The 13,238-nt window shown below is 57.1% G+C and overlaps 2 protein-coding genes across 7 annotated transcripts in view; both read left to right on the plus strand.

Moving 5' to 3' along the window:
* LOC120390124 (dual specificity protein kinase CLK2) overlaps nt 1-11,756 on the plus strand; it is a 32,087-nt gene extending 20,331 nt beyond the window's left edge. For 3 of the 6 annotated variants that reach the window (XM_039512437.1, XM_039512436.1, XM_039512435.1), the window contains 7 exons: nt 6,748-6,891; nt 7,056-7,179; nt 7,335-7,463; nt 7,805-7,964; nt 8,697-8,798; nt 9,001-9,118; nt 9,382-11,756. In XM_039512437.1, the coding sequence (XP_039368371.1) occupies nt 6,748-6,891; nt 7,056-7,179; nt 7,335-7,463; nt 7,805-7,964; nt 8,697-8,798; nt 9,001-9,118; nt 9,382-9,528 (924 nt within the window). In that variant the 3' untranslated portion in view covers nt 9,529-11,756. Of the gene's footprint in view, nt 1-3,333; nt 3,483-4,917; nt 5,014-6,747; nt 6,892-7,055; nt 7,180-7,334; nt 7,464-7,804; nt 7,965-8,696; nt 8,799-9,000; nt 9,119-9,381 lie in introns of those variants that run through there. The other 3 variants (XM_039512442.1, XM_039512441.1, XM_039512443.1) reach the window with 3 other exon arrangements.
* LOC120390125 lies at nt 604-1,920 on the plus strand. Its single transcript, XM_039512445.1, has 3 exons — nt 604-1,019; nt 1,338-1,425; nt 1,811-1,920. Exons 1-3 carry the CDS (start codon nt 607-609, stop codon nt 1,910-1,912), a joined length of 603 nt encoding a protein of 200 aa, XP_039368379.1. The 5' UTR covers nt 604-606; the 3' UTR covers nt 1,913-1,920.
* Nucleotides 11,757-13,238: the final 1,482 nt, after the last annotated feature.

Consider the following 13,238-nt stretch of genomic DNA (forward strand, 5'->3'; position numbering starts at 1 on the left):
TCTTAAGATGGCCATCCTGCAGCAAAAAAACTTCAGGACCAGACTTCAGAGAGAAACTGCTGAGCTTCAGTTCATCTGCAAATTTTGACACCATCAGCTCAGGATTAAACAAAGACTGTGAATGGCTTGCCAACTACAAAACCAGTTTCTCCTCTCTTGGTTTTCACACCTCTTCTGCTAGAAGAGGGTGTCATCCTCCCTGATTGAACTAACCTCGTTATCTCTAGCCTGCTTCTTGCTTGCTTATATATACCTGCCCCTGGAAATTTCCACTACATACATCCGACAAAGTGGGTATTCACCCACGAAAGCTCATGCTTCAAAACATCTGTTAGTCTATAAGGTGCCACAAGACTCTTTGCTGCTTAGGCAATTTAAGAATTTCTTCTCCCCATGTCCTTAGGTTCCTTGATTAATGTTGTTCTCAACATCTCAATTTTGTGCCGAGTGCTCATATCTTCCCTCTTTTACCCTCCCCTTTTACTATTAGTTTAAACCCCACTTGAGGTGTCTGCCCAACCTGTCCTTTAGGAGATTGGTCCCCCTTCTGCCAAGGCAAAGGCCATCCAAACTATACATCCACCTCTCCCCAGTAAAGGTGGACCAATGTTTGACAAAACTCCTCCACTCCATGCTACTTACCTAGCCTGCAATTCACTTCCAGAATCTTCTGCTTTGTTTTCCTTTGCTCGTGAGACAGGAACGATCTCAGAGAAAATTGCTTGGATGTTGTTGTTCCTTTTCAGCACTGATGGCCTGTTCCAGTATCTGAGGTCTGTCTCTGCACCTTGCACAGCACTGACTGCTGCTGTCCTTGCTGCCTCTGCTCCAGTCTCTCTGCTCACCTCTCCTCTCCAACTCGCACCTATGGAATCTGTAGTGAAGTCTGATTTCAGGGCCCCAGTGAAACAGCTGCAGTGCTGCATCTCTGCTGTCTTTCCCGAGGACAAGGACTGCCAAGCATTGGGAGGCTGCATAAAGGGTCCAGCAGAACAGAACCAGAGGACCCAGGACAAGAAGTAAGAGCAACTGGCCACCTCACCATGCCCGGCTCAATGAGATGTTCTAGGCCCTGCTTGGATCTGATGGGGTCCCCCAACATATTGAGGGGACCCTTTTAATGACAGGCCTGTCTGTATAGTCATCTTCTGTGTGTGATGCTCCTCAGTGAGCACAGAGCATGGCCCAGACCCACAGAGGGCTGCGTAGGATGGTCAGTCCATGAGAGAGTGCAGTTCTCTGTCTCAAGGTTCCTCCAGCCCAGTGAAATCCATTATACCCACCACCCTGTTCTGATTGGGAGAAGCAGCTTGCTGACACAGTTCTTTCCAACTCAGGAGCAAACGGGACGTGGTCTATCCTCAGAGAAAGGCTGAGCGTGCAGCCATCAGAACCCACATCAGAGAGAAGTACCAGCTTCCCAAAGTAAGGGGGAGCCAATTCAACAGGCCTGGGGAAGAGGAGACTTAGCTCCTCGGGGAAGCTTAGGATTAGTGTCTCATAACTTTGACTATTGGGTTGCACCTATCGGTCAGGTCCTAGCCCCATATGCTGCTGGGCAGACCCCGCTCCAGCTCTGGGGCTGTTCACTTGCCCATGGGGTGCAGATAATTGCAAAATACCCTATTTAATTTAGGAAGAGGAAAAACCTGTTTATATGGTAAGGCTGTGATACTTCCTTAGGATCAAGTGACCTGTGATCCTGGATGGACAGTTGTGTTGGGGCAGGACCTAGCTCATGGTACCAGCTGGGTGGCTCCACGCATGACTCTTCATACTAACATCTTTCTCCTTTCCATTTCCTCTTCAGAACAAGGTGGATAAGAAGCAGCTGGAGGTCACTGGGGGGGAAGGTGAAAATGCTGCAGGACTACGTGGCTGTTGTGAGGCCTCAGGGCACTCCCGAATCTGACTCTTGCATCTCTGGCCTCAGAGCTATGGATCTCAGCTCTCTGAAAAAAACAACAGAGAGCACAATCCAGTCCCTGCGGCACAGTAGCCCAGTTTCTCTGCTCAGTCCAGACTCTGCTGTGCTCCCTGCCCTGTGTAAGAATTGCTGTTCTCGCCCTCTTGGGGTAATTATAGGTTAGTGGAGTTCAGGTGGGAGTTGGGCTGCTCCTCTGATGCAACATCTGCTTTTGTTCCATGAACCCTCTCTCCCTGGAGGCGTGGGAATCCATCCTCCAGTTTAACCACAGTATCTTTTTGGAATGAGAAGTGTGGAAGTGGGATCACCCTGGAAGTTGCAGAGTGACCTTTACTCTCTTATGCCTCACCTCCTGACCACACCATCTCGTGGTAAAGCCCTGAACCTCTCACTGCTTTGGCTTCCCTGAAAGGATTCATGAGCTTGTGCCAAGCATGGTGAATTATAAGATACAGCACTTGTGTTTGGACACACTTGTGAGCTGGGGTTCTTGGGGTGGGGGGGTATTCAGGTCACTTGCATCTGGGCCTGAACATTTTGTAGCTCCTCTGTAATTGTGTAAGATTTCAGAGACTGCAGGCCTGGGGGTTGTGGTGGCTTTCAGGATGGACGGCAAATCACTAAGTCACAATGATTAATGAATCTGAGTCCAATGCCCTGGGATGCTCACATAGAATGGCTTGTCGGGAACCACCCATCCTGTGACAGCCAGGAAAGGCGAAAGGCCTAGAGCCAGTCCTGCCCTCAGTCTGTCAGCCTGATGCCATGTTCCTTGCTCTCCGGTGGGTGTAAGTTTCTCTGGACTGGGAGTTGCTGCTCCTGCACTCTGAATTAAACACACCTGCATCCTCTTTGCAAATCAAGTGTTGTTTCCTGGCTCCCTCTTCAAACTTACTCAGCCTACGGCAAGAAGGGGCCTAGCAGCCCTGGCCCAGGCGGCACCAAGCCCTGGGGTGGGGGAGCCCTTCACAGGCCCCCTCCCGTAACGGTAGCTCTGAGCTGGCCAGGTGCTGACTGGGCCTGGGTTTGATGTGCTGGGGAGGTAACCAGGCCCCGTGCCTGCAGCTGCCCCCGCCCTGCTCAGCGCTGGCCGCGCTAGGGTGGGGGGCAGGCAGGGCCTCGCTCGCTGAAGGGGAAGGAAGACAAAATGGCACCTGCTGCCTGACCTCCCCTTCTGTTGGGTGTGTCACCCTGGGAACTACAGCTCCCAGCATGCATTGCGGACAAGGCGCCAGAGACATTCCCGAGAGGCTGCGCGAGCTCAAGGGCTGGAGAAACTCCAAATCCCAGCACGCAGCGCGGCGGCTCTCGCCCTACTCATGCGCACACGCCGCCGCTGCGCGTGATCATGCCTCACAGCCCTCGGGTGCGGGGTTCCCGCCCCGCAACGTGAGCAGCGCCGATGACGTACGTGGGGCGGTAGCCAATAAGCGTCGGTCAGGCGGGGGGAGCGGACGCAGCGGAGTCAGTCGCTGGGGCTGGGGTCGCACGTCCGGAGCTCGGCATGGCCCAGAACGGGGCGAACCCCTTCGGGGAGCCCGAGAACCCCTTCCAGGTGCGCGGCGCGGCGCGGCGGGGCGGGGACCCCGGGGCCGGCCCTGGTCTGTGGCGGGGGCGCGGCCCCTCAGCGTTCCCCCGGCTGCGCTTCCCGTCCCAATCCACGTCATCGGGCCCCCGCTGCGGGGCCTGGGGGCAGCTTCCTGCGTCCGCCCTGAGCCGGGCGCGGCTCAGCAAACCGGCCGGGGGGGGGAGCTGCTCCCCCGGATCCTCGGGGCTGTACACGCAGTTTCCCGGGGAGAGAGGCGAGCTCTTCCCCTAGGCTGGGGGGGGGAAGGGAGCAAGAGGGTCCCTGCTGCCCCTGGGGGCTTGGCCGCTGCCCTCGCCTCGTGTCCTACTTCCCGTTGCTCTCCGGTCCTGAAGTTGCCCCCGCTGCCTCCCTATCGCCCCTGCACTGCCACTGCCCTCCGCAAGCCAGGGCTGTGCTCCAGCGCCCGCCTCTCACGCTGGGTGCCCGGAGCCATGTAGGAGCACTGGAGTTGGCCTGCCAGGGCTGATGCATTGTCTGCCTGGCTGTCAGCAAAGCCCTTGGGAGCTGGTGGAAGCTTTCTTGGAATTCTGCTTCCGAGACCTGCTGAGAAGTCAGTCTGTTGCTGGGTGCTGTTCTCCCTCTGTGTGTGTCTCCTTAAAAGACTAGATGAGAGAATTGTACACGTCATTCAGCCCTTCTAACTCCCAAACAGCTCCCTTAGTGGAGTCCAGGGAGAAGTGCCCCATTTGCTCTATTGTGGGGTTTGTGCCATTCTGCATGGTGGTGCTATCGGACCAGTGCTGCCCATGTTGGCCTGAGCAGTTCGGACTGTGTCCCAGTTCCTAGCTTCCTCTTGGATTGAGTAAATTTATGAGCTGTGCTGGGTGTCGGGGTCCGGGGAGTCCCCTAGGTGAGAGACTGCCCTCTGCATGGGCTAGAGGGGGATGTTGCCCTGAGTATTGGGAGTGGGCGCTGGTGGCAGGGGTGGCTCTAGGCACCAGCAAAACAAGCTGGTGCCTAGGGCGGCAAAAGGCTGGGGCCCCAGCTCATCCTGCCGCTGCGAGCGGAGGAGCGGCCCGTCCCCTGCTGCCGGGGGGTGGGGCGCGGCAGGCTGGGCCGGCGGACCTGCCGCAGTCATGCCTGTGGGAGGTCCACCGGAGCCCCGGGACGACTGGACCTGCCGCAGGCATGACTGCGGAGGGGGCGCTCGTCCCGCGGCTCGGCTGGACCTCCCGCAGGCATGACTGCGGCAGCTCAAGCAGAGCCGCTGGACCCGCGAACTGTCCGCAGCCGCGGGAGGTCCAGCCGAGCCACGCGGGACCAGCGGTCCGTCTGCAGTCATGCCCGCGGGAGGCGCCCCGGGGGCGGCCAAAAAGGTAGAGCCGCCCCTGGCTGGTGGGTTGCTGCAGGGCCTGGGGTATAGCAGGTGAATGGGAGCACTGTTTGGTCCCGGTGACTGCAGGTTCATGCTCCATTTCAGGATCCTGCTGTGATGCAACACAAGCCCAGCACGGAGTATGCGACGCTGGATGTGTACAACCCCTTCGATAACAGAGGGGTAAGGAAGCTTCTGGGTGCTGAGAGTAGTGCATTGGGGAGGAGCCTGCACTGGTCACAAGGTTCTAGTCCTCTGCATTGGTCTGGCTGTGTGTGGAAATGCTCACTTTCTCCTGGGTTACATCCCAGACACCAGTCTGTGGCCTGTCCCTCTCAGCTGGGGCTTGTTTGGCAACTGGCCAGCTCGTGTGGGTTTCTTGGGGACGGGGGCTCCCTGGGCTCTTGTTTTGGTGGGAGGATAGTGTTGGGTTTCTCACACTTGCTGTGAGCTGAGCCCTCCTGCCCCCTACTGCCTCTCATGCTAGGCTGGCTTGCTACATGTGCATGGAGAGGCATCTTGTGTGTGGGTTGACAGCTGATAGCGCAGCAGCTGTGATGCCCAGCTGGCAGACCCGGTGCCAGCTCATGCCAAGGCCCCTAACTTTCAAGTGAACACTGACAGATGCACAGCTGGAAACCAGTCTGGCTGCCTGGGTGTTAGTTTTGTTAAAATCTTAAGTTTACAAGAATATGTTTGTGTTTAGACTTTATGGAATACTTGTAAGTTGCTGTATGTATTAATCTCACTTAGAACATCTGTACCCCGTGTTATGAGGTGGTATTAAGTATTTGCATTCTCATCCTCTGTAATTGTGTAAGTCATCAAACAGGAAAGGAGCATTAATGAATGTAAAATGGTGGCTTCCTACAGAAGGTGTTAGGTCCTTCCCTCCAAGAAGGCCCACTGAAACGTAAGAGAACAAATACCTTAATTACATTCCACACATGAAGAGGAGGCTTGCATGGGAACTCATCCCATCACCTTGAACTCTTGGAGGAAGCACATAAAAATCCCTAACAAGAAACTCTCTCGCTATGCTGCTTGGACTTTGAGAGGGCAAGATTTCTAAGCATAAGCAAGGAATTCCCAGATACTTAGCCTGGGTTGACCCTAAAGAACACGCTGCTTGCATATTACAGTAGCTTCTACCACCTCTTGGAACCTAAGACCCTAACTCGTGTGTGTGTGTATGTTTACCTGCTTTAACCTTGTAAATAACTCTCATTTCTAAAAGCAGCAAAGAATCCTGTGGCACCTTATAGACTAACAGACGTTTTGCAGCATGAGCTTTCGTGGGTGAATACCCACTTCGTCGGAAGTCTATAAGGTGCCACAGGATTCTTTGCTGCTTTTACAGATCCAGACTAACACGGCTCCCCCTCTGATACTCTCATTTCTAACTAATCTTTAGTTAGTTATAGGACTGGCTACAAGTGTCTTTAGTGTGAGATCTGAAGTGCAATTGAGCTGGGATAAGTGGCTCGTCCTTCGGGGCTGGGAGTAACCTGAATATTGTTGTGATTTTTGGTGTAAGGGACTATCTGTCAGAAAGGCAAGCTTGCCTAGGTGGCAAGATAGAGGGAGCAGAGTGCCCAAAGGGACTGTCTGACTCCATGGTCAGGCTCTTACAGTTCCTGGGGAGTTGACACTTGGCTTGTGAAATCTAAGTGTAGACCTGACACCCAGTTTGGGTTCAGTGCCCTGCTTCTTAACAATCTGCCATGAGGTTGGTGCCCATGCGCCACTCCAGGAAGCTTGACACCAGCTCTGGGCATTTGAATGTCAGCAGCTCCCATCCTACACACTCTGGGCCTGTTCTGTCTCTTCCCCTGCTCCCTGCCTGTTGCCTCCTAGATATAAGCAGAAGACTGTGAGAAGTGTCCATGTCTAATTATTCTCTTATGTCTCCAATAGCCACCCCCTCCCTACCAGCCCCAGCCAGGGGCTCAGCCGACTCCACCAGTCACCAAAGTGCCCCAGCCGCCAGCCTCTGCCATGCAGCCCCCCAAGAAGCCAAGCCCCCCAGAATCCAAAAACTACGGCTCCTATGGAACTCAGGTGATGTGTGCAGGGCAGGGAAGCGAGCATGCTGGCAATAGGGTTGTTTGACTCCTGTGCCCTCAGTTGGGGCTGGTGGAATTGAGTCACAGTTTGGAGAGGGGTTGGGAGCAGCTGGTTCTGGGGCCCATTAGCTGAGTTGTCGCCCCTTCTCTCTCTGTTAGGAATCAACAGCAGCATCCGCCACAGCTGAGCTGCTGAAGCGTCAGGAGGAGCTGAACCGGAAGGCGGAGGAGCTGGACAGGCGGGAGCGGGAGCTGCAGAACGCAGCTTTGGGCAATGCTGCAAGTAAGTGCTAGAGCCAGGGTGGGGGAAGGTCAGCAGCCCAGACTCCCTGGCCCAGTGCAGCTGGGACACACACCCACACACCACGTAGCCTTCCCCTCCTCCTGGGAACTGCTCTGGTTGCACTCTGGCTTCATCCTTTCTGCTTTGCTTGACAGTCAGACAAAACAACTGGCCTCCGCTGCCCTCCTTCTGCCCCATGAAGCCCTGCTTCTACCAGGACATAGCTGTGGAGATCCCCATGGAGTTCCAGAAAACAGTCTCCTCCATGTACTACCTCTGGATGGGTGAGCATCTGGAGAAGGGCACCAGGGTGCAGATCCCCAAGTATGCGGGGGGGCAGAGGAGAGGGTTTGGAGGGGTGTGAATATCCCTGTACGTTGTTGGGGGTCAGGGGGGAAAGGCACAGACTTTGCAATGTTCAGGGGGATGGGGCCTGGGACTGAATACCCTGCATATGGGAGTTGGCTGGGAGGTGCACTCCCATGCCCCCTCGAGCAGCAGGATTCCTGACTCCCAGTGCTGGGACCAAAGGGGGTGGATCTTGCTGTTTGGGGGGGGGTGTGTGTGACACGCACACACACGGCTCTGCTGCCCCAGGGGTTTCCTAACCTCCTGTTTCTCTTAGCCAGCACCGTGACTCTCTTCCTGAACTTCTTGGCCTCCCTGGCCTCGTTCTGCGTGGAGCCCGCAACTGGTTCGCACTTTGGTCTCTCTATCCTCTGGGTTCTCCTCTTCACACCCTGCTCCTTCCTGTGTTGGTACAGGCCAATGTACAAAGCCTTCCGGTACGTCCCTGCTGGGAGTTCTGGGGCTGGCAAATCAATAGAGCCTCTGATTCTTGGGCAGCTCTAATCATTTACCAGGGCACCACAGATGTCCTGTAGCTGCAGTGGGTCTGCCTGGCTGTCACCACTGGTGACACCTCAGATCTTCCGTGGCTTCTGGGCTGTGGACCTTGCAGCCAAACTCCTATGGGAGAAAGGGATAATGATCGGAGTGTACCAGATCTCCATGCTCCCCTAGTAGCACTGGCCCCTGCCTTGGAGGGGGTGGGGCCCTGTATCGTGTCTGCCTTGGGGAATTAGGGAGGAGCCTCTCCCCCCGCCCCCCCCCCCCCAAGAGAGTGAAGTGCCCAAGTTGTGGGTGACTGAATTGTGCGCTTCCAGGGGGATAAAGGAACAGGCCTGGCTGTGCCTCCTGGACCTGGCTGTTAAAATAAATTGGTATATCTCCAATTATTATTATTATTAATCTCCTAGAACTGGAAGGGACCTTGAAAGGTCATCAAGTCCAGCCCCCTGCCTTCACTAGCAGGACCAATTTTTGCCCCAGATCCCTAAGTGGCCCCCTCAAGGATTGAGCTTACAACCCTGGGTTTAGCAGGCCAATGCTCAAACCACTGAGCTTCTCAGGCCTGTGTTCACTGGGTTGGGGGGAGGAGGGAGAGTCTCCCCTGGGAGCAGGGATGCTCTAACTAACCCAGCCCCTCTCTCTCTCTCTCCCAACCCCCCCCCCAGGAGCGACAGCTCGTTCAACTTCTTTGTGTTCTTTTTCATCTTCTTCGTCCAAGACATTCTGTATGTGCTACAGGCCATCGGCATCCCAGGCTCGGGATTCAGGTAGGGGCCATGCTAGGCTCAGGGGAGCTGGCTCTCCTTTCTCTGGCCTGGCCCTGTGTTGCTTATGCAGAGGCCCAGCTGTGCCGGCTGGTCCATCCCAGCAGGACTGGGTGCTGGGCAAGGTTGCTGGGTGCTCCTGTCATGATGGGGAGGGGGCTGGGAGTCTGTGCGCGTGGGCAGCCCTCTCTCTCTCTCATTGCAGTGGCTGGATAGCAAGTCTGACTGTGCTGAGGAAAAACCAGGCTGCTGCTGTGATCATGATCCTGGTGGCTGTGTTCTTCACAGTGGTGGCCGTGCTGGGGATCATCATGCTGAAGAGGGTGAGTACTGAGTGGGGCCTTGGCCTTCTGGCAGGATCCCAGCCAGTGCTTTCCTGTCCCTGAGGTGCAGAGCTGGCTTTGAGCACATGCTGGAGCCCTGTGGGTCCTGCTGGGCTCTGCAGGGGCAAGCTGAGCCTGCCCAGATTCTGGGGTGTATCACTCTAGCTAGGGTGCCCCCTCTCCTCTGCTGTGTGGCCTGCTCAGAGTCTGTAGTAGTGCTGGGCCCAAGTACAGCACCCCTTGATCCTGGGCTTCTCTTCTAGATCCACTCCCTGTATCGTCGGACGGGTGCCAGCTTCCAGAAGGCACAGGAGGAGTTTGCCGCAGGCGTCTTCTCAAACCAGGCGGTGCGCACGGCAGCAGCCAATGCCGCAACAGGGGCAGCGGGCAGTGCCTTCCGGGCACAGTAGGGGCAGGCCAAGCCCAAGGCCCCATCACTCTCACATGGGCTATTCTTAAAGAAAAGGAAACCAAGTTGCACTTTCATTGGGTCCCTTTGTGTCTGCCTCAGCCAATCAGAGGCTTCCTCATCCCAGCTTGGAAGCACGGATGCCCAGATACTCTGCTGCTCTAACCACCTCCCTCATGGATGGAGGCTGCTCGTGTTGGTGCCACCCCTGTGGACAGAGGCTGTGGGGAAAGATGGGGTTCCCCTTGTGCTCAGGAAGGGGCTCTTGCCCATTTCATTTCCCACCATGTCCAACACCAGCTGCTTGGGTGGGGTGGGAATTGTGCCTGTTGCATTTCCTGGTTCTTCCTGGCCACAGCTGCACTGTTGGCCTGAGATCCCAGACCCCTCCCAACCCATGGAATCACTTCCTGCTTAACCCAGAGAACCTGCTGCTCCTGTGCAGAGGGGGAAGACTTGTATCCTAATCTCAGCCTCTCCTCTGTCCATTCAGGGCGTAAGGCCATGAGGGTGGAGCTGGCTCTGGGCTAGGCAGAGGTGAAGGTTTCTCACTGTACTGCCTTTGAAGTGGGGACCTCATTATCTGCCAAGGATGCTCTTCCTCCAGTGGCTGCAGCGGCTGTGACCTCCCGTTGGGGGTGGCTTGCTGGTTGGCTGTTGGCCCAGTGTGATAGTGAGGTGAGAATGGGGAGCAGCTTTGGGGCTGCCACCCAGCACATATGTGCAGTGAAGGGTAATTTTGGTGCCAATAACCTGGGCCTATGTCCCCTGCCCTGCAGCTGCCCACCCCGTGCTGTGGCTACAGCCTTTGGCCAGCATATGCCTTGGGGCCCTATGGTGAACTCCTTCCTCGCATGATTAACAGGCGAGAGGCCTGAGCTGCTGCTCTGGGTGTTGGGGCTCCCTGTGCCTCTGCGCTGCCTGCCCTGTAGTACCAGGAGGCTGAGCCAAGCCTGAGGATCTAGGTTTACTCTGTCATTGGGGAAGTTGCAGAGCAGGCACCATAGCCCTGGCTTCCCTGGCCCCTCTTGTGGGGGAGACACTATGGACCTTCCATACCCTGGCTCAGCTGATGTAGCATGATTGTTCTTTGTATGATTCTTCAGTGCCTCTGGGCATCAGCTGGAGGAGATTCTGCTCCTAGCTTTCATCTGCATCCTTTCCCCAGGGATCCCTACATCTCTGCTCCATAGTGCCCAGTGTCCTACTCTACTGGTGCTGTGTTCTCTCCTAGTGTGGTCTGCCTCCCCACCTCCTCCCCCAATGCTGCAGGGGTCATTCCTGCCCTGGCTGGTAGCACTCATCACAGGCTGTCCTGAGGAAGCCAAACAATGGAGAGGGAGGTGGGGGCAGATCCCACAGCATGATGGCTTGTGGGTGGGGCAGGCACAGCTCTCCCTTCCCACCCTGGGAGCTGGGTTTGGCTGGCTTGAAACAGCTCTAATGTTCTGGCCACTCCCTAGTGCCATCTCTCCAGGCTCCATTGCTAGCTAAAAGCCACTTAACTGCTGTTGTGGTGGCCACCCCCTCTCCTATCCTGCCAGTGTGCTGGGGCAGCAAGCAAGACTCTCCCTGGCTCCAGGGCAGAGGCATTGGTCCCTTTCCCTAGGGTGCGGGCTGGGTGCAGAATAGGTTGCACTGTTGGTTTGAATTCTTGCCTTGGCTGGGGGTGGCCAGCTCAGCAGAAGCAATGAACTTAATCTGCGGCCAGGGAGACTTAGGAAAACATTTTTAGTGTCTAATCAAACTGGAAGGGTGGTTGAGTTCTGGACTAGGCTCCCAAGGGAGGTGGGGGAATCCCTGTCACTGGAGGTTTTTAAGAACAGGTTGGACAAACACCTGTTGGGGGATCTAGGTTTACGCAACCCCGCCTCAGGGGAGGGGGGAGATGGATAGGACTTGCCCACAAGTGCTACCTTCCAGCACTACATTTGTGCATCCCTGCAGTGCAGCAGCCTGGCCTCAGCACTCCCTGGTTAACTCAGCTGCTGGCAGCTGTAGGAAGGGCAGGGATATGTTTCCTTTTGCCTCCTTTCTGTCTCTGGAGGGGTGGGGCTGGGTGCTGTCAGGGGATGCAAGAGGCAGAAGGTGACAGCTGGCATGGAGACTTTCCACACTACAGGCCACAATTCACCTGCCCCAGAGCTGTGGTGAATTATTTTTTTTCCTGTGCCAAATGCAAAGTCAGCTTTGATTTTATTTAAAATAATAAAGTTTAACTCCTTGTTCTCTAGGGCTGTCTGTGCTGGCTTCATGTCCATCATCCTCGCCTGGGAATAGGGCATGAGCTAGCTGGGGAGTCACAAGTTTCTGTGAGCTGCCCTCGGTGGAGCTGAGTATCCCCTGGGCAGAGGGTGGGGAAGGGGGGCTGGAACCTGCAGGGTGTAACGGGTGGTGAGGGGTGCTCTGGAAGCTCCACCCTGGGAGGCAGGAGCACTGGGAAGGGGGACCCTATTTCCCCTTTATTGGCAGCCTTCAGCCTATCTCCCTCTGCTGCTCTCTTCCTTGGGGGGGAGGCCTATCCTGTGTTATCCTCCCTGGGGCAGAGCACCTGCAGGCTCGGGGGCAGTACATTGTCTGAACAGTCTCCCTGGTCATTGTGTGCCCCTAAGTGCTGGATGTACTGCTTAGTGGGGTAGGAGCTGGGCTGCAGTTGTGCTAGGAAAGAATTTCCATTAGGCCAGGAGGCCCAGGAGAGCTGCTGGGGTTATGGCTGCAAGCAGGGAAGGGAGTGTTTAATGGCAAAAGCAGCAGCTGCTCTCACAGCTCATTCCTTTTCCTGTTGACCCAGCCCCCATCCCTCTGAAGTGCCTGTCTCCCTCTCCCGACGAGCCAAGCTGCAGCGGTTCTTCCACTTGTCGGGGCAGCTCCAGCTGTGTGTGAGGGGGGCAAGTGGAGGTTCAGTGGGCTCAGATGGGGTGAAGAGGCGTGGGCACAGCTGGTGCAGGTCCCCCTCCCAGCCCGGGGGGGTAGGTGCTGGGCACAGCTGGTGCAGGTCCCCCTCCCAGGCCAGGGGGTAGGTACTGGGCAGAGCTGGCCTCCTCCCAGCCCGGGGGGGGGTAGGTGCTGGGCACAGCGGGCCGCCCCCCCCCCTCCCAGCCCGGGGGGGGGTAGGTGCTGGGCACAGCTGGCCTCCCCCCCCCCTCCCAGCCCGGGGGGGTAGGTACTGGGCACAGCTGTTGCAGGCCCCCCTCCCAGGCCAGGGGGTAGGTACTGGGCACAGCTGGCCTTCCCCCCCCCCTCTCCCAGCCCGGGGGGGTAGGTACTGGGCACAGCTGCCCCCCCCTCCCAGCCCGGGGGGGTAGGTACTGGGCACAGCTGCCCCCCCTCCCAGCCCGGGGGGGTAGGTGCTGGGCACAGCTGGTGCAGGCCCCCCTCCCAGGCCAGGGGGTAGGTACTGGGCACAGCTGGCCTCCCCCCCCTCCCAGCCCGGGGGGGTAGGTACTGGGCACAGCTGGTGCAGGCCCCCCTCCCAGGCCAGGGGGTAGGTGCTGGGCACAGCTGGCCTCCCCCCCTCCCAGCCCGGGGGGGTAGGTGCTGGGCACAGCTGGTGCAGGTCCCCCTCCCAGCCCGGGGGGGTAGGTGCTGGGCACAGGTGCAGGCCCCCCTCCCAGGCCAGGGGGTAGGTACTGGGCACAGCTGGCCTTCCCAGCCCGGGGGGGTAGGTGCTGGGCACAGCTGGAGCGCCCGCCCCCCGCGCCTGGCCGCGTT

Source organism: Mauremys reevesii, linkage group 24 (assembly GCF_016161935.1).
Source record: "Mauremys reevesii isolate NIE-2019 linkage group 24, ASM1616193v1, whole genome shotgun sequence".
NCBI lineage: Eukaryota > Metazoa > Chordata > Testudines > Geoemydidae > Mauremys > Mauremys reevesii.